Source organism: Dichomitus squalens, assembly GCF_000275845.1.
Source record: "Dichomitus squalens LYAD-421 SS1 unplaced genomic scaffold DICSQscaffold_9, whole genome shotgun sequence".
In the NCBI taxonomy this organism is placed as follows: Eukaryota; Fungi; Basidiomycota; class Agaricomycetes; order Polyporales; family Polyporaceae; genus Dichomitus; species Dichomitus squalens.
The window spans coordinates 409,103-430,814 of NW_006766891.1; the positions used below are offsets into that span (position 1 = coordinate 409,103).

At 55.5% G+C, this 21,712-nt stretch overlaps 6 protein-coding genes across 6 annotated transcripts in view; 3 read left to right on the top strand and 3 right to left on the bottom strand.

The window, feature by feature from the left end:
* Nucleotides 1-74: 74 nt before the first annotated feature.
* On the top strand, nt 75-5,243 carry DICSQDRAFT_57658 (uncharacterized protein; the record flags this gene model as incomplete). The annotated part of the gene is made up of 14 exons (XM_007364575.1): nt 75-607; nt 668-751; nt 801-867; nt 921-1,247; nt 1,316-2,419; nt 2,469-2,559; nt 2,581-3,390; nt 3,449-3,508; nt 3,563-3,693; nt 3,748-3,915; nt 3,968-4,036; nt 4,094-4,304; nt 4,361-4,650; nt 4,701-5,243. The coding sequence occupies 14 exons, from the start codon at nt 75-77 to the stop codon at nt 5,241-5,243; spliced, it is 4,488 nt and encodes a 1,495-aa protein (XP_007364637.1).
* A 159-nt stretch (nt 5,244-5,402) lies between these two features.
* Nucleotides 5,403-9,741, bottom strand: DICSQDRAFT_135524 (uncharacterized protein). Its single transcript, XM_007364576.1, has 27 exons — nt 9,482-9,741; nt 9,137-9,428; nt 8,840-9,076; nt 8,673-8,775; nt 8,491-8,609; nt 8,421-8,439; nt 8,341-8,357; nt 8,178-8,287; nt 8,073-8,125; nt 8,005-8,018; nt 7,924-7,945; nt 7,898-7,901; nt 7,683-7,812; nt 7,589-7,625; nt 7,406-7,534; nt 7,313-7,353; nt 7,150-7,259; nt 6,958-7,100; nt 6,723-6,908; nt 6,567-6,664; nt 6,396-6,514; nt 6,240-6,336; nt 5,930-6,184; nt 5,825-5,872; nt 5,710-5,769; nt 5,579-5,656; nt 5,403-5,526 (listed from the first exon to the last, which is right to left on the bottom strand). Exons 1-27 carry the CDS (start codon nt 9,613-9,615, stop codon nt 5,473-5,475), a joined length of 2,709 nt encoding a protein of 902 aa, XP_007364638.1. The 5' UTR covers nt 9,616-9,741; the 3' UTR covers nt 5,403-5,472.
* A 350-nt stretch (nt 9,742-10,091) lies between these two features.
* Nucleotides 10,092-13,681, bottom strand: DICSQDRAFT_84377 (ubiquitin-protein ligase). Its single transcript, XM_007364577.1, has 9 exons — nt 13,587-13,681; nt 13,516-13,533; nt 13,320-13,466; nt 13,138-13,271; nt 11,601-12,867; nt 11,256-11,549; nt 10,914-11,204; nt 10,544-10,858; nt 10,092-10,486 (listed from the first exon to the last, which is right to left on the bottom strand). Exons 1-9 carry the CDS (start codon nt 13,607-13,609, stop codon nt 10,459-10,461), a joined length of 2,517 nt encoding a protein of 838 aa, XP_007364639.1. The 5' UTR covers nt 13,610-13,681; the 3' UTR covers nt 10,092-10,458.
* A 1,802-nt stretch (nt 13,682-15,483) lies between these two features.
* Nucleotides 15,484-16,447, top strand: DICSQDRAFT_168958 (uncharacterized protein; the record flags this gene model as incomplete). The annotated part of the gene is made up of 2 exons (XM_007364578.1): nt 15,484-15,640; nt 15,705-16,447. The coding sequence occupies 2 exons, from the start codon at nt 15,484-15,486 to the stop codon at nt 16,445-16,447; spliced, it is 900 nt and encodes a 299-aa protein (XP_007364640.1).
* Nucleotides 16,448-18,418: 1,971 nt separating this feature from the next.
* Nucleotides 18,419-18,961, top strand: DICSQDRAFT_42008 (uncharacterized protein; the record flags this gene model as incomplete). Its single annotated transcript, XM_007364579.1, has 2 exons — nt 18,419-18,547; nt 18,662-18,961. Coding segments are annotated over 2 exons (429 nt in total), but the record flags the coding sequence as incomplete, so codon positions are not given.
* Nucleotides 18,962-20,556: 1,595 nt separating this feature from the next.
* Nucleotides 20,557-21,712, bottom strand: part of DICSQDRAFT_57639 (P-loop containing nucleoside triphosphate hydrolase protein) — a gene marked incomplete at both ends in the record, with an annotated part of 7,360 nt that continues 6,204 nt past the window's right edge. The window contains 3 exons of the mRNA XM_007364580.1: nt 20,557-20,891; nt 20,958-21,402; nt 21,464-21,507. Of these exons, the coding sequence (XP_007364642.1) occupies nt 20,557-20,891; nt 20,958-21,402; nt 21,464-21,507 (824 nt within the window). The remainder of the gene's footprint in view (nt 20,892-20,957; nt 21,403-21,463; nt 21,508-21,712) is intronic.

Below are 21,712 nucleotides of genomic sequence, written 5' to 3' on the forward strand. Positions count from 1 at the left end.
GGCCAGGTTGATTAACGCGGCACTCGCGCCCTTTTCCCGCCGGTCCTCACACTCACTACTGCACACCCGCCATCATGGAGACTCTCTTTGGAAAACGCAAGAATAGACCCCGCCAATCCTCCATCGCTGCCCAGGAGGGCAACGAACGTTTGCGCCCTACCTCTAGTGCTTCTGTCGCCACTTCCCGCTCAGAATCCACTCGCGGCTCTCGCTATGCCGCTTCTATATCTCCCTTCGAGCCTCACCATCACCACCTCTCCAATCTGTACAAGCATACCTCCCCGACAGAAGAGTTCAACTTCACCCGCCCGGAGAATGACGAGGAAATTGAGGTCCTCTTCGAGAACATCATGCGCATGCGCGGGCTGGACGACATCCCCCACCTTTCCATCGAGCAGAAGTGGCACATCGTATACAACGACGAACAGATGCGCTGGGGTGAGGAACGCAAGCGCGAGGAGCAGGCTCGCAAGCAGACAGAGTCAGGCCAACCCGCTGCATTCGTCGAGGGCACTCCGGAGTGGTACATCAAGAAGTTCATGGATCGGACCATCACCCCCAAGCAAGCATCGAGCTTGCAAGTGTCCCTGCGAAGCAAGGAGATGAGGTTCGTGCCCCTGACATATTACATCTGCTGCTTGACCCACAGGCGCTCTCGGCTTCGCAGCTGGTTTCGGCACTTTGTTGAGTTACAGGGAACCTCCGTACTCGGGCAAGCGCTCCAGAATATTAGCCGTAAAGGGGTACAGAGGTGAGTCCAGTAACACATCATACAGTTCAACATCTCAATATCAGAACAGGCGGAAGGAGGACATCGAGTTGGAGAATGAGATAGCGAAATGCCTCAGGCAGATTTTCAATCACCACGTACGTTCTGTCTTGTTTAACCCTCGCCCATGTATACTCATAAATTTACCTAGTTCGCCGCGAACGACGCCCTCGGCCATCCTACGATCTTGACCCAAGTAGCGTCCGCCCTCAACACTCCACACCTACCTACCAGGAAGCTCCTATTGGATTTACTGTCTTTCGCGGAATACCACAACGATGGCCAATATCACAATATGGTCGTCAGCGCGCTCGAATCCCTCAGCGCCGCCAACAACGAGGCCGGGAACCCATACGCGTTCTGGTTCAAGTCGCTAGAGAGTGCTCTCGCGGGCAGAGGAAGGATGGGCACGCTCGTCGGCGCGAGCGACGAGGTCAAGCGACATGGCGGTATGGATACCTCGCTGAACGACTACACGGTGCGTGCCCGTCCCTCTCCCGCCCTCTAGGCACCAACGTCCCCCAACTCATTCGTATGTCCCCGTAGCTCGCGAACGTCATCTTCATCAACGCAATCATGGAGCACATCGACGACCTCGACATCCGCGTGCACCACCGTGCGCAAATGGAGGCCGCGGGCCTGCAGAGCATACTCGAACACTGCCGCTCGTACGGCGTCGCGGTCATCGACAAGCAGCTCCAGATACTGCAGGCCCTACTCGACGACGACGAGGCGAAGCTCAAGGAGCGCGTCGACCAGGAGATCCTTAAGGACCTCGCGAACCCGGAGGACGTCTACAACGCGCTCCGCGCCAAGACGGCCGACTCAAAGGCCAAGGACCACTTCTTGTCCATCATGCAACACCTGCTGCTCATCCGCGAGGAGGGCCCCGCGCTCGGGCACTACTACCAACTCATCGACTCGCTCGTCGCCGACGTCGTGCTCGACAAGAAGCTCGTCGGGGCCGAGCAGCGCCTCGGGCAATCGGTCGAGCGCATTATTGCGCAGTTCAACGAGGCGGACCGGCACCAGTACCTCGAGGACGAGCTCGTCAAGGCGAACGCCGCCGCACTGCGCTTCCGCCTCGAGAAGGAGGCGCTCGAAGAGGAGGTCGCGCAGGGCGAGGGCGGGCTCGTCGGCTCGCTCAAGAGCAAGGTCGCGCGGCTCGAGGAGAAGCTGGCTATCTCGCGCGAGAACACGCAGAAGCTTCAGGGCCAGATGGAGGTGCAGAAAGCGGGCTATGAGGAGCAGATCGCCCAGCTGGAAGCGCAGATCATGGAGCTCTTCCGGATGCTCAAGGAGGTGTCGAAGGGGGTGGGCAAGATCATTGACCACGCGAACGCCGGCGGTATGGACCGCAAGACCCTCATTGATACGCTCGAGAAACACTTCCAGCGCGACAAGACGATCAGCATCCTTGAAGGTCGAAACAAGCGTGGCGAGGGCGAAGCTGGGGACGGGACTGGAGATGAAGAGACCCCGAAGAAGAGTGGCAGCTTACGCAGAAATCAGCCCTCGACAAGAGGGCGGAAGCCGTCGCGCATGGAGAGGATCTCGGAGGCTCAGAACGGACGTTCGTCTCAGTTCATGGATGCAGACGATGAGATCGAGCAAGAGCAGATTCAGCAGCAGATTGCCGAAGGCGCTATGGTTTGTGTGCCGCCCATTGATCTCGCCGTGTACTCAACAGTCCTTGCAGATCAACGTGCGCGATGGGGCGTCTTCAAGCCCAAGAAGCGCTCGAACGCCTTCAAAGAGGAATAAGAATCTTCCCAGGACACCTCTTGGTAGTGCGTGATTCCCTTTTCGAGGATCTCAGTATCTCTTAGCTCAAGTTCTTGCAGCTCATTTCGTTCCCGACTCGGATGCTCGTAGCGTCTCGCTGGCCGAGACGACAGACGAATTCGATGGCGATAGCGAGTTGCGTAGGTCAGGTTCGACGCGTAGCGTCTCCTCTAATCAGACGACCGAGGCGACATCGGTCAGTTCAAATTTGTCAGTAGACACGAACGGGAAGGACTCGCCCGATCAGCCTCAATCTCTGGCAGAGCAGCTACGGAGACATCTCACTAAGAGAGGCCGTCCACCGTCTATGCCCAGTCCGCTCAATTCACCTATTCCCGAGGAACCTGTTCCTCCCCTCCCTCCGCCTCCTCCTCCGCCGCCAGAGGCTGCTGTTGCTCCCCCAGGTCCCCCTCCACCGCCGCCGCCGCCGCCGCCACCACCACCACCACCTCCTCCTCCTCCCCCAGGTGCCAAAGGCATGTTTGGCGGAGCCCCCCCGCCTCCGCCACCACCCCCAGGCGCCCCGCCACCACCGCCTCCTCCCCCAGGAGGCAGAATCCCCTCAGCACCATCTTCAGGCCCTGGCTCGGCGCGCACGTCGCTGCTGGGCTCGAACATCCAGAACCTGCTCGCGGCGCGCAAAGACATGTCGATCACGCCGAGTACGAAGATGAAGCAGCTGCAGTGGGACAAGCTGCCACTGCAGCAGGCAGAGAAGACGGTGTTCAAGGAGCCGACAAGGGAGGACGAATGGGTGAAGAAGCTCCAGTTGGACGGCGTGTGGACGGAGATGGAGGAGGACTTCAAGGCGAAGCAGCTCGTCATCAACTTGATGGGTGTGTGCAGAACGACTTGTGATCTCACCGGTGTGGATGTACTCACGAAGTCATACAGCGAAGCAGAAACGCGCGGAGCTCAAGTCCGTGCTCGACCCGCAAACCAAGAAGCGAGTCGGTGAGTAGAGTCAGCAGGATAGGTACTCATCGATCCACTCACGCCCTTGTGCAGAGATTCTCATCCAGACCGTCAAGAAGTTACAGCCCGAGGAGCTCGCTCTCCGCATTCGCGACTTCGATCAGGAGGTCTGCACTCAGGTGTTCCTGAGCGAGCTAAAACCCGTGCTCCCCAATCCAGAGCAGGTCAGTGCTTCTGCTTTGCTCGTTTCCAACGAGGACTTACGTACTGCTCATTAGGTGGGAAAGCTCAATGTCTACCGCAACGCGGAACCCGAAGAGCTTGCAGGCTTGCATCCCTCAGATCGACTCATGGTTCAGCTTATCAAGATCGACCGGCTTGGGCCTCGCATAGAAGGCATGTTGTACAGATGCGTCTTCGATGAGACGTGGAGCCTCCTCGACGATGTGAGTGCTACGTATGATTGGAGTTTTGCTTCCGTTGCTAACTTCAAGGCAGAGCGCGCGCAAGCTATCACAAGCCGGGAAATCGCTCCTAGAGGCCAAACACTTCAAGGAGTTACTCAGTGTGAATACTTTACGCATGTCTCCATAACTGAGGACAAAAGCTGACTTCCTTGGTTAGTTGATTCTACTGATAGGTAACTACATGAACGGCACCGGTGTCAAAGGTGGCGCGTTCGGTTTCCGTGTCAGCAGTATCAACAAGCTTGTCGACACCAAGTCCCTACACAACACTACGCTCCTTCACTTCCTCGAGAGGACAGTTGCGAAGCACTTCCCTGATATGGAGGCCTTCCTAGACGAACTTGCTGCGCCCGCCGAAGCGTACAGAGGTGAGTTGTTCAGCATTGTCGTTGGATCTTCAAATACGTGTCTCACAACCGGACAGTCAACTTGCAGGACGTCCGGAAAAGTCTTGGCGAATTGCGAGAAGGCCTGAAGAAGATTCGCAAGGAGCTAACTGATCACTTCTCCAATATGGATATGAACGACAAGTATGGCAAGCAGATGTGGTCCTTCGTGGGCAAAGCGACTAGTCAATTGGAGGATCTTGTCGATGACGTCAACCATGCCGAATCCACCTTCTCCGAGGTCGTCAAATATTACGGAGAGGACGAGAAGAACATGAACTCCGCTGAGTTCTATGGTATCTTTAAGACTTTCGTGACTTCTTATAAGGTTTGTCACTCCCGATTGCATCATTTGCACGCTCCTCATCCCGTCCGCAGAAATGTCGGTCGGAAAATATATCGATTCAAGAGGAACGCGAAGGGGTGGAGAAGCGCAGGCAGGCAGCGGAAGATGCCCGAGCCAACAAGCTCAGGCAACAGGAGATTACCCCGAACCAGACTGAGGAAGACACCGCCGCGCTAGATAACCTACTGGCGAAGCTGCGGAACGGAGATACCGTCGGCCGCAAAGCTCGTCGGACACGGAAGAGCGGCGCAGCACGACAGACGAATGCACCACTCACCCTCAACACGGATGTCCTCCTCACCGCCAAGTCGGGCGACGAGACCGTCGACATCGCCCGCGACATGCTTATGCGTCTCAAGTCGGACGGTTTTGACGCCTTGACGCCGTCAACACCGACAGTTGCAAGCATGCGGAGGTCGAGACGAAAGAGGGACTCCGAGGGAGTGGCAGCATTGGCTGCGCTGGAGGAGAGCATATCGCCGGGCGGGATCTCGCGAGAAGACTCTGAATCCTCCCAACCCTCGGTCACGTTGGACTCAATAGAAGAGCATCCTACCCCTACAGATTCTGGTTAGCTGTATTGTGGACCATGGCTCCGTTTACCACACGCATGTTGTATACCCGCGACATTGTATAGCTTATTGCTCTCGACATTGCTGCTTAGTTCTTCTCTTAGTCTACATCTGTACTTCCATTCACATTTCCTGTCTCCCTCATCTCGCCGAATCGGTGTAAGCACAGTGAATCGTTTGGCCAAGATGCCATACAACAATGAAAGCGAGACTACGCTACGAGACGGGCCCTTCAGAGTTTCGAACCATGTTCGTTCAGCCATTGAGTCAACTCTCCCGTGGAACGCTAGTCATGCTAGTCAGCAAGGTAGTGCGGCATGGATCTCAGGAGTGCATACCTTCACCCATGCCGCACGAGCCTTGATCGAGTCGAGGGTTTGCTTGAGCGCCATATCGAACTTGGACGTGTCTTTGCCCTGCAATCAAATATTGTTTGATCAGACCGTTCGATACTCGAGGGGATACATACCTTGAAAAAGGCTGATGTCTCTTCGTAGTCTTTTTCGGAAGACAGCCCCGTAAAGCAGATCTATGGAACGAGAAGTCAGTTATGCTTGGGTCTGCTTAGAGGCGCAATTTCCTACCTCGGTCCATCGGATGAGGCCGAAGTTACCAGCGTAACGCTTCTCAAACTGAATCGACAAAGTTGGTCAGCCCAACTACTACCCATCAGGATGAAGGCCACTCACGGTCGCAAAGTGCTCCTTGAACTTTTCCGCCACGAACTTCCTAGTCACGAAATTGCGCTGCAAGCCACCAGCAAAGTAGAACGTGTCTTGATCACGGGCCTCGTTCAAGATGAACTGGAAAGTCTCTTCCGCAAGCCCCAGGTCCTTGCTGGCACCCATTGCCCTCATTGCTGAGAGGCCTTGGTAGGGGTTCTTAGGTGCTAGAACAATGCGCTTGATAGCCTCCCACTCCAATCGGCCACCTTCGCGGACAGCCTAGTGATGTACGATGAATCAAGTCCTTCTGCGAAGGTCCACCGGTGGTACTCACGGTCCTGAATACCACGCCGGTCAAGTCGCTGGGTATCTTGGAGTCGTCTCCGGTCTTCAGGAAGTGATCAAAGCGACTGGTAAGTTCCTTCACGACCCTGACGTTCGTCCAACGTGAGTGGAGATTACGAGTAACGTCCCGGACGTTGAGACGCACCAAGGATCACCTGCATCGGCAGCTTGCTCAATCGCTGTGGTCCGAAGCTGCTGGACATCATACGTGTCGGAGTCGGAATACTGGAACCCATGCTGCTTGACCAGTGGGACGAACAGTTCCTGCAAATGGTCGTCAGCGACGATTCTACAGGGCTGACTTCCTATTCCCCACCCTCCTGAGAGCATTCAGCTGATCTACAACCTGGTTGTTCTCATACCATGTTGAAACGATGGAAGAGATGTTAGTAGCGATGGCGCTCCAGACCAAGTCTGTAGCAGACACGCAATGGTAAGTAATATGTACACCAAGAACACAAAAAATACGCACGCTCTTTCTCGTTCTTCAACGCGCTGATCAGCTCTAGAGCGCTACTCACAGGCGCATAGCCCGCCTTTGCGAGGGCGAGTGCGTCGAAAACGAGGCCAATCCTGTCAGACAGCGAGAACGGAGAGTTCTCAGCCACTGCCTGCTGTCCAAGCTCGGCAAGTCGCTCAGGGGGGTATTGAGTCGCATCTGTATGCAAATCATGAGGACGCCGTCGAACATAAGGAAGGTTACCCACAGAAGCCCGTAGTGTCAGCGTTGAGCTTGTATGGCTTGCTCGTATCCAGTGGGATGAACTTTTCACGCTCGTTCAAGAGAATGTCCCTGTTGATCACCGCTTTGCCGTCTGAACCGACAGTAAGCAGGTTCACAGGAATGGTCCTAACTAACGGTCAGGTCATTCATGCTATAGCCAGCTATTCGCCCTCACCAGATCGTCTCGTTATCCTTAGGATCGGCCGGACCTGTCTCTAGGAACCTATCCTGCCTCAACTGAATACCGCCTTCCTTCTCGGTAACCGTGACGACCGGGTAGCCGATCTAACCCGGGAGCTTGCATTAGACACCGCGTATAGGAGGTCTGTCCACCTCACCTTCTTCACCCAATTGTCCATCATTTTGGGGATGTCCAGGTCTGAAGCATATAGCGTTAGAGGAATGCAGAAATTACGATTGGGACCAAGTACCTGTTGCAGCTTGGATGCCCTCCCAAAGGTCTTTCGTGACACTGTTCTTGTAAGTATGCTTCTTGAGGTATATGGAGACCCCTTTGAGGAATCGGTCCTCCCCGACGTAACTCGCCAGCATGTTGAGCACTGTAGTGTTGTCACCTGCTGCATTCTCGCAACCCACCGTTATTGGTCACCTACCTGAGGCTGCCTTCGCATATGAGAGAGAATCGAATATCTATGCCGAAAGTCATCTAGCAATAGCATGGTTGATTAGTGATCAGCAGTATCTTACCTGGTTGATCATATTCGCATCAGGACACTCCACCTCGATGGGATGTGAAGAAAGCTTGGCATCCAACGAACGAGCTCGGAAGAAGTTCGTGGTCAAGAACTCGGAGTCCAATTTCCACTCCGGGAACACCCTACCACCACCACCTTTAGTATGGGCTCATATGTGCGTGTGTAGGACGCAACTTGTCTGTGAACGACTTCGTAAGGGCCAAAGCATTGATCGAGGAATAACCACAACGTACCAAGAATGATTTTCTCCCCCATCTGTGAATATCGAAGGCATGTCAGGTTTGTGCGCTATCATATCAAAAAAATGACCTCACAAGTGTTGCGAAGCCTGGTCTGAAGCATTAGCTCGTTGAAGTATCTTGCGGCGAAGAACAATACCCACCTTCGTTCAAGTAGAGATTATCCCACCACTCCATCGTTGTGATGTTGCCGAACCTGACGGCCAGTTACATCTCATACTAGTCTCGGGAAGTCCAAGAAAGCTGACCACATATGTGCGACCTCGTGGCTTTGAGTAGTCGCAATGTTCTGCTTGGAGTGGATGTCTGCAGAGGCTGGATCTAACAAGAAAGCGGTGGTCCTTCCGGTAATCAGGCCCTGAAGAGCAGAAATTAATTTGCCTACTCGATCGTGAAGACCTTGTGGTATACCCAATTCTCCATTGCACCTGACCATCAGATTTAGTTTTCTCGATGTGATAGCGTTGTTACCATCTCCATAAGCGACATACCTGCGTCGAAGTCGTTTGCCTGGAAGTAGTATTGGAAGCTACCATCATTACATCAACGCAACAGACTCACCACTAGAGTGTCGAGCTTCGGCAAGGGGTACTCGATGTCAAATACTTGCTCGTACAGCGGAAGAACCTTTCGCTTGATATCAAGCGCGAATTGCGCCTGGGAGATGACGTCCGGGGTCGCTATAAATAGTGTCACGTCAAACCAATGAGATCACACGGTACCCCCTCAGCCGTTGTACATACTATAGATACGAAGAGGCCGGACCTTGCCACTGAGTGGGCTCTTGTAGGAGTCTTCCAAGTACACGAACGGACCATTGGCGTAAGCGACGAGGTAAGTCGACACCTACACGGTACAGTATCGAGCGTCAGAACAATAGAAAGCCGCCAACGTACCATACAGAACTTACGGGAGGCGTTGTGTCGAAACGCGTAACCTTCCACTGGCCTGCGGCGTCAGGCAATGACGCCATCTTCTTCGCGAGCCAAGAGTCCTGATCGACGCTATCTGGTCTGTACACTTCTTCCGAGATAACCGGCATGTTGCTCAGGTTGACGGAGTTCACTCGAGAGACAAGCGTGACCGCAGCCGTGGCCTTGAGCAGCGGCTCATCCCAGCACGGAAACGCCCTCCTAGCGGCGGTGGGCTACGAACAATAACAATCCGTCAAAATATCGGACAAATATAAAGACAGGCAGGATTGTACCTCAAACTGAGTCAATGTGTACTTGAACTCGCCAGTCTTGCCGCCCGTGGACCGGTAATAGCCCATCATGTCCCCCGTCAGCTCCCCCTTGAAGGGGATGGACAAGCGGGCCTGAGACTTAGCCGGAAGAGCTTTAGAAAAGTAGAAAGTCCCGCGCTCGGTTTTCTCGTCAAACTCCCGAGTGTGCTCGTTCTGAACGCTTTGCAAGGCATTCGAGTGGAGCGAAGCCTCGCCCAGCTCCAAGTTCGCGGTGTTCAGGACGACCTTGGAAGTCTCCTTCATAACCTGCAAGCTACGCCACGTATCAGTGATGCGCGAATAACGGACAAGGTACAGACGACTAACTCCACATGGACGATTCCTTCGAACTTGTTGGTCTCGAGGTCGGTCCAGACGGTAAGGTCATAGTGAGTCGGTTTCAGGTCTGTGGGCAGACGCAGATCGCTGGCATCCTTAGGCGCGGCACTGGAAGAAGGCATGCTGTAGGAGACTGAAGTAGTGTAGCAGTTCCTGGTATGCAGGAGCGGTACGGTCCGTGCTTGTTTTTCTGTAACGGAATGGCTACGCTTGGAGGAACGTGTGGAAAGGAGCCGTGGATTAGCAACAGTCGTAGTAGGGGTGACAACGAATGAGGAAGATTGTGTTGGTAGTGGGGAAGCACGAGACAGGGACGGCTGCGGACGAACGAGAAGGCGGAGATTGCGTGTGCAGGGCTTCATACCGAGGAGCCTTTTATACTATCGGGACAAATCAGGCAGTGACAGGGAGATGTAGGTGTCTATGTACGGATCTCCTCGGCCATCGCCGTCTTGCTAGGCCTCTCGGTTCGCCAGGCGGCCAAAGCGCGCAACTTCCGGTAGGAACCATCACACACTGTGCAGCCAGAACATATTGCGCAGCACCCTGAACCCAACGCCCTTAACCGAACACCGAATATGCACACTGACTCCACCAGGCGGAAGATCTTTGGTACTAGCAGAGTACTTAGATACACACATATCTACGTCGACAGAACTTCTCATACTCCTGATTCCACGACGATCGACGTCCAAAGAGTTCCGGAGCAACAATAGTGCAGTCCATAGACTGCATCCGGTATAAGAGGTCGTAGGAAAGGACGGAAGCAGGGGGGCGGAAGCCTCACAAGAGCATAAAGCGAAGTTTTACAGCAAAAGTACTAAACAAAATGACGTGCATGTAATAAACGGATGGAACGTGCTGCAGAGGCTGAGTCCTGGAAACGGGTAATATGACGAGCATTGGCGAGAGGATAGAGGTGGGGAGAGCGGGACGACGGAAAAGCAAACTGAGACCAAAGTACTCTACTCCTGACCGAAACCGACCGTTTCCCTGAGACACCAACGTCGTCAATACCAAAGACAGATGAAGAGAAACAAGGTCGCTTACTCTACGGCCCATGTCAGCTTCTGCTCCAGTGTCTCGTAGTCCTTGTACGGCGGAAGGTCGATACGGTTGAAGCACGTGTGACTCTTCGGCAGCTGGTTCGGGTCGCCCGACTTCTCGATTGTGAAGCGCCTCGGGCCATCCGAGCCCTGCAAGTCCTTGAAGCCGTTGACGGGTATACGCGACGTACCCGTCGCGAACTGAAGCAACCGCGACTTGCGTTCCGGCGGCCAGCTGCGCACACACTTCCAGAACCACTGCACGACCTCGTCGTTGACCTCATAGCCGCGATAGTCGGTGAACTTGATCCAGTCGTCGCTGTAGGGTGCCTGATGAGCACCGCATCTTTCAAGGTAGACAAAGCGCTGCTTACACATCAATCTCGGACATGCCGCCAATGAGTAGCTCGAGCTCGCGCTCGTCGAACACGTTGATGAGTTCCTGAGGGATCAGCTCAGAGAAGCCAGACATAAAGGCGTCGAACTGCTCCTTGACGCGCTTCGAGATACGGTACTCGACGATCGCGTTGACGTAATCCTTCTTGTTCTCCTCGGTAACCGGGATGTCTGCTCCTCCGGGCTTGAGCTCGACGGTAACCATTTCGCCGAAACGCTCCTCAGTCGTGGTAAACGTCTCGTCGATGACGTCGGTGATGTCGTTCTCACTGAAGAATGCGTCAAACCACCGAACAAGAGTGAGAAGCAAGCATACGCACAGCATCCAGGTGAGACCACGGTGGAGCTCCGCATCAACGCTCTCGAGGTCGGCGAGGGTGACCTTCTTGCGGAGAATCATCTTGTAGAACGCAGTGACGAAGTACGCGTCCAAGAAGCGGCGGTGGAAGATGCCGAGGCCCAAGCAGCGACCAATGAACTTGAAGTAGTTCAAGTGCTCAGGGTTGACGCCGGACGCCGGGTTAATCTGAAGAGTGTAATTGTCGTGCGCGGAGTACTCGAACAGACAGTAGAAAGGATTGAACATCTCGTGCGAGAGCAGGAAGAAAAACTCCCTAATTCTATGTCAGCGATCCCATTCGAGGGCGCTTCAGGAGACGACGCACCTAGAAAGACCTCCGTAGTCCAAACCATCTTCGCCCTCGAACTTGATCATCAACCTCTTCTTGAGGTCGTTCGGAGTCTGACGCATGATCTCCGCGTACGAGTCCTCGAAGATGTGGTTCCGCCGGACCTTGATCTGGCAGTTGCCGGGCTGATTGCGCATCGCCGGCTGGGACCGGAAGTAGATGAGCTTCCTGCGGAAGTCACGCTTGTACTGCGGCACGTTCGCGTCGAGCGTAGACGGCAGACGTGGATCGTCCCAGGTAGTCGTCTTCGTGTTGTGATCCACGAAGTACACCCTCGCTGTCGAAGTGAGACGCATCTCCCATCCAGACGGAAGTGGCCCGAGCTGCGAGATCGTCTGGGGTTGCAACGACGAGTTCTGGCCGTTGGGGCCCATGACTCGAATAACGGTCTGCCGGCGGGGATCGACCCAGGTCGTGGTCCTCGTGTTGTGGTCGACGTAGTAGGGGCGACCCTGAAGAGTGTGGCGCTCCTCCCACCCAGCAGGCAGAGGACCGAGACCGCCAGAGGCAGAGGCGGCAGTGGCGGCCGCGTTGGCCTGCTCTTGACCAGTGACAGAGCCAGTGCGGCCAACACCAGTATTGTTGGCCTCCAGCATATCGTCCGCGAGGATGCGACGATTGTGCTGATTGCGGGCAGCGTTGGTCTCACCATCCTGGGCGTGGGTATTGACGGTCTGGTTGGAGGAGGGACGAGTCCAAGTGGTCGTGCGTGTGTTGTGATCAACATAGTAGGTCCTTCCGAGCGGATCGATTCGGCGCTCCCATCCTTGGGGAAGAGGGCCGTACTGATCCTCGTGAGGGTTAAAGTTGCGGGTCGCAGCATTGTTGTTGGACGCCGTGTGCGCAGTTGCACTCGCATTGGTCGTGGTAGGCGGGGCCGGAGTTTGAGACTGTACAGTTCCAGCGGTGCTGACAGGTCGGGAGACGGTCTGGGAGGGCTCGCTCTCTGTCGTGGTTGGTGCGACATGAGGAACAGGCATCGTAACGTGTGCGTCTTGGACGGGGCTTTGTGCGTTGGCGCTGGGCGTGCGAGAAAGAGTAGTTCCCGCAGCCAGATTCGTAGTGCTCGCACTAGCCGAGTTCCCAGTCACGGATAGGCTGCTTAGCGCCTCGGTCACCCCGCTAACTTGAGAAGGGCCTGGGTTGCTAATCGGCTGGCTGACATTAGTAGAGAGATAGATGATGAGCTTCCCGTGAACAACGAGGTTGTCGTTCGACTTCTTCAAGTCAAGGGTGAGCATCTCTGCAGAGCAAGCCGTAAGTGCGCTGCCCGCAAAAACTAACACAAGGGGCCCATCCGCAGTATACTCGTGCTCGGTGGTGTGATGAGCCGCACATCTGACGAAGGACTAGGAGCATGACTGCGCTACACGAGGAGACGGTTCGTCCCTACTGTCATGAGCGTCCGCACCTCCTCACCGAAGGATGGCCACGCTTGGCCATGCTCCGAGCCAAGCTCACAATGTGCGCGTGCCCTTCTGCGGGAAAGCCCCGTATATGCAAATTGACATACCATGGCCTCCCAACTCCAAGTCGATGACATCGCTGACTTTCACGTTCACGACACCCAGGAAACCCTGATCCCGCTTCTTGAACTTGCGCTGGTCGAAGATCTGGACGGCAATGACGGAGCTCTCCTTCACCGTGCTGTGAAAGACTCAGTAAGGCACATCACCGTCTGGTGGAGATACTCACATATCGAAGCTCTCATTCCAGTAGGGGTTGAGCGTCTTTTTCATGACGCTAGTCGTGTGGGTCTGCTCGGCATCGACAGTGATTACGGCGAAAGGATCCGGAAGGCGAAAGACTTCGCGTTTGGACAAACCATCGGCAGCGACGACTGTACACGAATGAGGACCGAGCTGTATTGAGATGAGAGACGAACATACCCGTAATCCTGATGCGCTTCCTGGGGCGGGGGTCAGGCACGCTTGGAAGAAAGAGGACAACAACGAGACGTACGGGCCACTTTGGGTTGCCGACATGGCGTTAGAGGCGAGGAAAGACGGACCTCAGGAAGAAGCTATATAGCCAGACGGGACGGAGGGAGGAAGGGGGTGCGTACGGGAAGTGATGGTCGTTGTAAGAGGCTGTCGGCCGCCGCTCCCACAGCCTCAGGCGCCTATTTCCATGTGCCTCTCCACCGGCCCCGGCGCGGCCATGCGCTCCCCGCCGCCGACCGTATCTCCGTACAGTGTCCACGCAGCGTGGTCTACTAACTCCAAACGCTACACATCTATTTCTTTGCTGTCCTTGAGCTTCTGTCTTCGGCCTCACTCATTCTCCTCAGTCCGTCTCACGAGCACCACTTCTCCCGCCCCTCAGTGTCATGTCCTCTATATATCTTACATATCTTCCAACCAGTATGGTCCTAGACGAGGGCAGATATCAAGGCAACAGGGTTTGCCCGATACATGCACAGTCATCCAAATACATCATCGCAATGCCATCTTTACAATCTCGAAGCGCACAACAGCTGCACTTGTCAGCAAGGCGCGGGCTGCTGAATCATCATGACATTGCAGTCAATTGTCTGGACATGGAATGAGGAATGTCAGCCGCAGCCGTGTAGGTTTGTCTTTGCCCAGCGGAGTCGTCTGCAAAGAGCGCGGTGTAGGTGAGTACATTCTTTCCTTTCTCTTCTGATCCCGCTTATTGACCTCCGAGTCGTGCCTCATGGTAGGCGTCAGTTACAGTACTGTCTGCACAGGCCAGTACATTCTATCGGACGAGGACAGTGGATTGAAGGCTTACCGGTGGCCCGAGACTTCTCCTATGCGTTGTATTGACTACTTTGAGGAGCGCCGCCATCGGAACCTTGATGCTCGACCCGCCGTAGCGGGCGAAGAAGGGAGAGTTGAAGGGCGTCGACCACTAACTGACACAGGCTAGACCGGCCAGTCCAACATTGACAAAAAAAGCATAGTTCATAACATGGATTACTTGGTATGTAGCTTCTTATTACTGAAGTCGCTGTACCCCTACCGTTGACCGCCGGGAACTGATTATCCGCTGGATACTCGAGAGTTGGCAATCGTTCTCATCCGTCACCGCACATGCTTGTCACCTTGCACGACATACCCCGCCGCCGCAACCTTGTATTGAAGCTGTCGGCGACTTGTTCCCATCTCAGTGGAGCTGACACACGCAGACACAAAGGACATTCCTGGCCCTTTTTACCAAGGACCAGCATTGCACATTCTCTGGGTGATTGTCTACTAGTACTGCCCAGAGTTGGTTGAGTCTCGTCGCCGCCCGAATGTCGTATCTTCGTATCTTGAGTCACGTCGCACAAGCCGCCGGATGTCCGTTACTGGCTCTCCACGTCCCATAGCCGACAGGCCGCACGACCGCAATCGAATACACCATGCAAGCTGCGAGGCACTATGTCAAGCTACCTTGCATTGCGCGGCTGAAGAGGCTTTTTGTTGTAGTAGTATTACGATTTGGAACCCTCCCACCTAACTAGCAGTGGGCCCGCGGCGCTGGGAACTTGAAGCTGCACGCCTTACACAAATGTGTGCATGTTGGAACCCCTCGCGCACCTCATCGGGATGTCGGGCCAGTACTTCCTAGATGCTCTCGTACAACTGCTACTGCTGAGCGTGTCACGGCTCTGACTTATGCGTATGTTTTTGTTGTGAACGATGGCCGGTCTAGCCTGTGCCAGTAACGAACGAGTCTAGACGATCTTGAACATACCGTTGTGAAAAGGACCATTGCCTATGGCATACATGTTAGCCGGAGCCCCGCGGCTGACTGCCCTCCACCCTTGCCTTCGTACCACATCCCGCTAGACGTAACCTCACATTTTCAGCTGCTGTGCAGTCACATTTGTGCTTTGATCCGTTTATTTGAGATGTCTTACTCTTACAGAAAGTCCAACGTCACCGGCGGGTCCTGGTCGACGCCCTTCAACACCCCCTTCTTCGCCCGCTACGGCGAGTCGAGCATCAAGGTTCCGATAGCGGCGCTCCTCGAAGAATACAACGCGTGGGAGAAGTCTCGGGTCACCGGTAAGCCCTCAATCCACTCTCCTCGTCCGATAGAATGTACTCACCTATATCGCGCTCTTTGCAGACGACTCTGCTCGGGAGCTGCCTCCTGTCGTCAAGCCCTCTGCTGCCGACGATCCATTCGCATCGTCGGGCCCTATCGACTGGGCCGACGAAGTCGAACAAGAGCTCTTCTCCGATTGGACAACCCCCGACCACACCGACAGCAAGCCCGACGGCGAGGAGCTCGACGACCCCACCGACGACATCCTGTTCATCGTCCCAATTGAAGACCGCAGGTTCGCTGAGAGAGACAGTGGCTTCACTCTCTTTAGGATCCTGCAAGAGGCAGAGGTTGAGGAGACCGATGGAGTCAAACTTACCGTTGCTGAAGCCGACTCGACTCCGACCAATCTGACCGACCCGACTCCTCCGACCCCTCCAACCCCTTCAACCGACTTCATGCCTCTGGCCCCTTCCACTGATCTCGGTCTTGCAACTGCCTCGACTTCGACTTCGACGGACATCGACAGCGATTCCGACACTGACACCGACATCGACACCGACATCGACACCGACCGACCCGTCTTCCAAATCCTCAACTGCAACGCGACCCACAACGGCGTCAACATCGACACCCTCGACATCGATGACCCCGACTTCGACCCGGCCAACGAATTCTGCACAATGCTGCAATACCTGTCCGCAACCGGGCTCCTCCGACTCGACACGTACGCGACCATTTTCGACGCTGCGGCACGACACTGCGCATCTGGCCACCCCTTCTGGCTGAACGAACGACCGGCCCCTAGTGTGATCGTCCTCTGAACTTGACTTCGGCAAGGTTTTCATCTGCGAACTGGCGACTGGCAACTCAGGGCGACTTGGGACTGGCGACTGGCAGCTGGCGACTTCGGATCTGGGACCGGCGACTTGGGACTTGGAACTGGGGACTTGGCACTCGACACAACAAACAGCCCGGCGACGTGCGCGGTGGGGTGGCTACCTACCGTTCGCTGACCCGCGTGGCTGGGACTTGGGACTTGGCGACTGCACGGACTGTAGGACTGAAGACTCGAGGACTCGGCGTGAACAGTTACTTGACCGGCTCTGCTGTCCGATGTGTCTTTTGTATGTTTGAGATCCATCGTGTGTCGCGCGCTTCCTAGTAGTAGTTCTCTTGCAGCAGTAGTAGCGCGTAGTTACGCAAACCGCCATGTAGTCTCTGAAGTACTTAGGTAGTCTTGTAGCTATGCCTACGTCACGAGACGGTATGCAGGCGATGCTGCGAGCTATCCCTACATACACGTCACGCTACGTAGGCATAGTGTAGGTTGCGTCGTCTACGTCTTTGAAGAGGCCGCCGTTCGCGTATACGTGGCGCACGCTCGGGGGCCTTTTCCATGCGGCACCGCGCTTGTCACAAGCAGAGATGGGGGTTGCATCCGTTGGATTTGGATCGCCATTCGTCGCCGCGTTTGGAATTTATCGACCACGCAAACGGCCTAGGTAGCACAAAACCGTCCGGTTGTGTGAATGGTGGTAGACATACATTTGGTCAACGCTATGCACTAGCCAGTCATGCTCCAGTAGTTGTGTAGCCGACCAACGTCGTTGTGGATCGATGACAAGCGTGAGCGCTAATCTCATTGTCTGCGGTCGTGTTGAAACTTGAGATCAGTTTGTAAATACGTCAACCTCTGTAGATGGTCCAAAATAGACCATCGAAACAGCCCCGAACCATGGAGCAGGTGGCCTGACGTGAGAATTTGGAAAAGTCAGCCGTCTGCTCGGAGGCTCGCAGCAGCATAAGTTGCGCAGCCGTTGCTAAAGTAGTGCCCAGCGAACCCCCCCCTTCTACAAGGAGCTGCTTTTGATAGCAATGGTAGGGCAGTGCGTATCGGCGCCGAACTCTGTGAGCTTGAACATGAGACGCGATAGTTCGCTCTACGTCACTATTTCCTCCTTCTCTCCGCTCTGGGAGGGGCAGCTGATGATAAGGATGTTATAAGGTCTGTTGCAGGTTGGGGGATATGATCCTTGTTGCCGACCGCATTGGGCTGAAAGCGGCGATCGTTTGATGCGCCACTGGATCCAACGGCGCGGTCGAGGCCTTTGACTAGGCTCGAGACCAGCCGAGATTCGGTGATGGAGATTCATGCTCCGCTGAGAGGATCACCGAACGGCTGGTCAAACTGGAAGCCATCGTGGCAGGGGGTCCAGATTAGGAAGGCGTGTGAAAACGTACTTGGCAAAATCGCGTGCAGCCTCCTAGGGAACGAGAGGAACCTATCCTCTACTCTCCCAACCGCCATTGGCGACACAAAGCCCACGGCTCTCTCACCCATCTCCCACACAGCGATATACCAATGTCGGGCAGCCTCCTCACTGTTGGAATCCTGGCGTCAAGATGGCGAGCTCGCGGAACGAGCGCCACAGGTCCCGCCCCCCGACGGATACCCGCGCCCTTATCTACCCCTATTTAGCTACGTATATAAGCCTTATTGTATCTACTGTGTACGGCACGCGTTTGCACCGGCCAAACGCGAATCCCATTTGTGCCCGCTTGCCCTCGAACTTCTACACAAACGCGTCTCCTCTGCCCGAAGGATAATTCGAGGCACTGCCTAGTGGGGCCGAAGCCACTCGACGATCCCACGAACCGACGACCCGTGACGACGACCGACCCGACGACGACCGACCCGACGACGACCCCGTGCACCCCGACGACCCCGTAACCGCGACCGCCCCGCGCTCCCCGCTGCTCCCGCCCCGATGGCACCGCCCACAATTGCGAAGCTCGCCGACGACAACTACGCCGAATGGGTTATCGGCATGGAGGCCCTCCTTGTTCGCAAGGGTCTCTGGGAGGTTACGAGCGCCCCTGCTGATGAAACCCGCCCCTCCGGCTCTGATAACACGAAGGCTGTGCGTGCCTGGCGTGCGAAGATCGCAGAAGCGCGCGCCGAGATTATCTTGAATATCGAGCCCACCCAGTACGCCCACATCCAATCACAAGACGTTCACGAAGTCTGGACCGAGCTCCGTCGAGTCCACCGCGCCCGCGGCTTTGGTACCCGGGTCGCACACCGGCGCGCTTTCTGGCGCTTGTCTAAGCGCCCGGATCAAACGATGACATCGTGGATTGCTGACGTCCGCCGGGCCGCCTTCCGCCTCGAGGAGATTGACGCCTCTATCTCCGATGAAGACCGCATCCTCGTTCTCACGAATGGCCTCCCCGATTCGTATTCCCAGCTGGTCGTTAATCTCGACTCCACCCCGCCTAGCGAGCTTACCATCGATTACGTCATCACCCGCTTACTTAACGAAGAGTCGCGCCAATTGTCCCTCAACCCGCCTCATCATGACTCCGAAGTCGCCCTCGCTGCTTACACGAAGCCCCGCACCCCAGCTCGAGCGCATCACCTGCTTCAAGTGCTCAAAGAAGGGCCACTATCAGCGCGACTGCCCAGAGCTCAAGACTGAAGAGGCCAACTGCGCATTTTCGGCAACCGTTAGCGCCGATCGGCTTCTTGCCGAGAAGGAGACGGAAGCGTGGTAAACGCCCCGATTAAGGGGATGTATTAGACTTATCGTACGTTATCCCTTATTTGTGCGGACACAACCCCTCCTTCCTTGCTCGCTGTTTCCCTTATCCCCGCCCCGTTCAATTTGTTTGTTACCCTTCGCTCGTTGCCCGCGCTCGCTCGAGGGGATGTGTTGGAATCCTGGCGTCAAGATGGCGAGCTCGCGGAACGAGCGCCACAGGTCCCGCCCCCCGACGGATACCCGCGCCCTTATCTACCCCTATTTAGCTACGTATATAAGCCTTATTGTATCTACTGTGTACGGCACGCGTTTGCACCGGCCAAACGCGAATCCCATTTGTGCCCGCTTGCCCTCGAACTTCTACACTCACAACTATCCATACCTGTGATTACTCGTAGTACATGTACATGTAGTCCTCTAATCATAATTACCCTGCCTGCGAATGGCAACCTCTCGGACGGGAGATGATTGGATGGCGCAATGAAGTATTCTTCCTGGGAAGGAGAAGGGGTTGAGGGGGCCTCGTACAGACTCCGATTCACGGCGTGGACAGTCATGGAGGACGAGGGTCTGGTTTGTACTGCGGAAGCCGAATGACTATAGACGGGGCTTACGTGCAACAGCGGCGCGAGTTCCTGACAAGTCACCGGTCGCTGATAGGCTGAGCTTGCGTCCATGTCCGCGAAGGCCACTGTGGCACCTGCGAAGGTCTCCCTCCTGGCACGGTCCGCTCCCGCTGAAGTCATCGACGTGGACGCTCCCGCTGAAGTCATCGACGTGGACGCGCTCGACTGGAGATGCTGATATCCGGGGTTGAATTGGAGAGGTGTGCTTGTCAGGCGGGGAAGCGGCGTCCGGGGTGGCGGTGGCAGGGAAAAGGGCTGAGAACGCGTGTGTTGGGGAATGTGCTGCAGCGGGACATGCTGCAAGCGAACATCCACGAGGGATGATGGCTGACGAGGGTCGTAGGTCTGGCGTTGAGCACCGTTTTGCGGGGCTTCTGTGTGTCGAAGCATAAAATGCATAGACAGAGATATTGGGGGGAGCGGAGACGACTGAGAAGGGAGTATGATTGGACGAGGGGAGTAGAGTTGGCGTACGGAGGGTTGCGGGGCGTGGATAGTGGAAGTGACGGAGTGCGGCGATGGAGTGGGCAAGGGGGATGGCGGCATGAACGAAGGCTTGTCAGCTCGAAGGTGCGCGCTGCCTAGATACGCGCCTGCGGGGCTGGGACCTGTCAAGTGTGCGGCAGACATAGAGTTGGAGATGTCCGTGGGTGACATCGCTGACTTTGACGTTGCGTTGGTGCGCATGCGCTTGGCAGTTGAGGGTGCAGCTGTGGCTGGTGGGGAAGTGGCACGCCTGGCGCGCGGCTTAAGGGGGATAAATGGGATAGTGAGCGTGGCCAGGAACGCGGTGAGCTCTGAGCCATACTTGCCCCAAAAAATCCATTTGTCTTCCAGGAGACTAGAGATCTGGGGCACGGTAAGAGGTCCACAGGATGGAAGGGTTTTGATCAAGATATTGTCGAGGATGCCAGAGGCGTCGTAAGGGGCTGAGGTGTGGTCACGGCTGTATACAGCCCTTCGCCATTCGCGAAGAGCCATAGACGTAGGACCGTGTGGTTGCCCGCGTCGGATGTTCTTGGCGCGCGACTCAGGAGGCCGCCGCAGTGGGCGAGTGGTATCTAGGAGTGTCGGGTCGCAGATGTCACAGCAGGGGACTATAGGCTCTACCAAACAAAATTCAGTGTGGGTGTCGCAAACATACGGGCATGGAAGCTGCATACTTGTAAGGGGACTCTCAAAGGCTTGGGCCCAAATGGCACGTCGACATGAAGTGCTCTGAACAAATGTCAAAAGTCCCTCATCTGCGCATTCCGGGTTCAAGGATGGCTGACGTCCTTTGGGGGGAGGATCGAGCTTGTTTGAGCCCCCACGTTCGACACCATGGGCGTGCGCGTACTCGCGAACCTCTTTCCGATCGGGCTTGGGTTCATCTGCCCTTGCTGGGGCGATTGTCTTCTTCTTGCGGGCGTCCTTTTCCTTGGCACCCATGGAAGCTGGGGGGTTTGTAATCAAATTGATAGAGTACGCACTTCTCTCCACCAAGAGGACCGCCACCCCTGTGCGACCACGCCCCCGAGCGGCCCTGCCAGCGCGCTGGATAAAGTGTGAAAATGTTGTAGGGAGTTTCCACTGCACGACGCGATCGATATCGGGAATATTACAGCCCTAGAACATCGTATGATTAGTAGCGTCATGAGGACTTGCCAATAACAAAAGTGCTACTCACCATGCCTGCGGCATCAGTACAAACTAAAATACGTATGTGTTGAACTTGGACTTATCCGGTCCGGACTACACGAGGCTATGCGTCTCCTAGCGCTTAGCTGTAGTCGCTTATGTAGTATGTTACCATATTTGGGACTGTCTGCTCGTGTACTATAGCTATGCTTCCGGACTCTTCTGGTACTGTCTAGGACAATCCGTACTACTCCAGAACGGTCTAGACAGGTCTATGCCTTACTCATCTCTTACTCAT

Bases quoted from the DNA above. Each gene is read 5' to 3' on its own strand.
- DICSQDRAFT_84377 (XM_007364577.1), bottom strand. From the start codon at position 13,609: ATGTCGGCAACCCAAAGTGGCCC. The intron at 11,205-11,255 runs GTGCGTATGCTT...CGCATTCTTCAG, and splicing joins CGTGGTCTCACCTGGATGCT to TGAGAACGACATCACCGACG. The intron at 10,859-10,913 runs GTAAGCAGCGCT...GGCACCCTACAG, and splicing joins GGCATGTCCGAGATTGATGT to CGACGACTGGATCAAGTTCA.
- DICSQDRAFT_135524 (XM_007364576.1), bottom strand. From the start codon at position 9,615: ATGCCTTCTTCCAGTGCCGCGCCTAAGGATGCCAGCGATCTGCGTCTG. The intron at 7,626-7,682 runs GTAAGATACTGC...CTTTCGGCATAG, and splicing joins ATGCGAATATGATCAACCAG to ATATTCGATTCTCTCTCATA. The intron at 6,185-6,239 runs GTGAGTACCACC...GTACATCACTAG, and splicing joins CCGGCGTGGTATTCAGGACC to GCTGTCCGCGAAGGTGGCCG.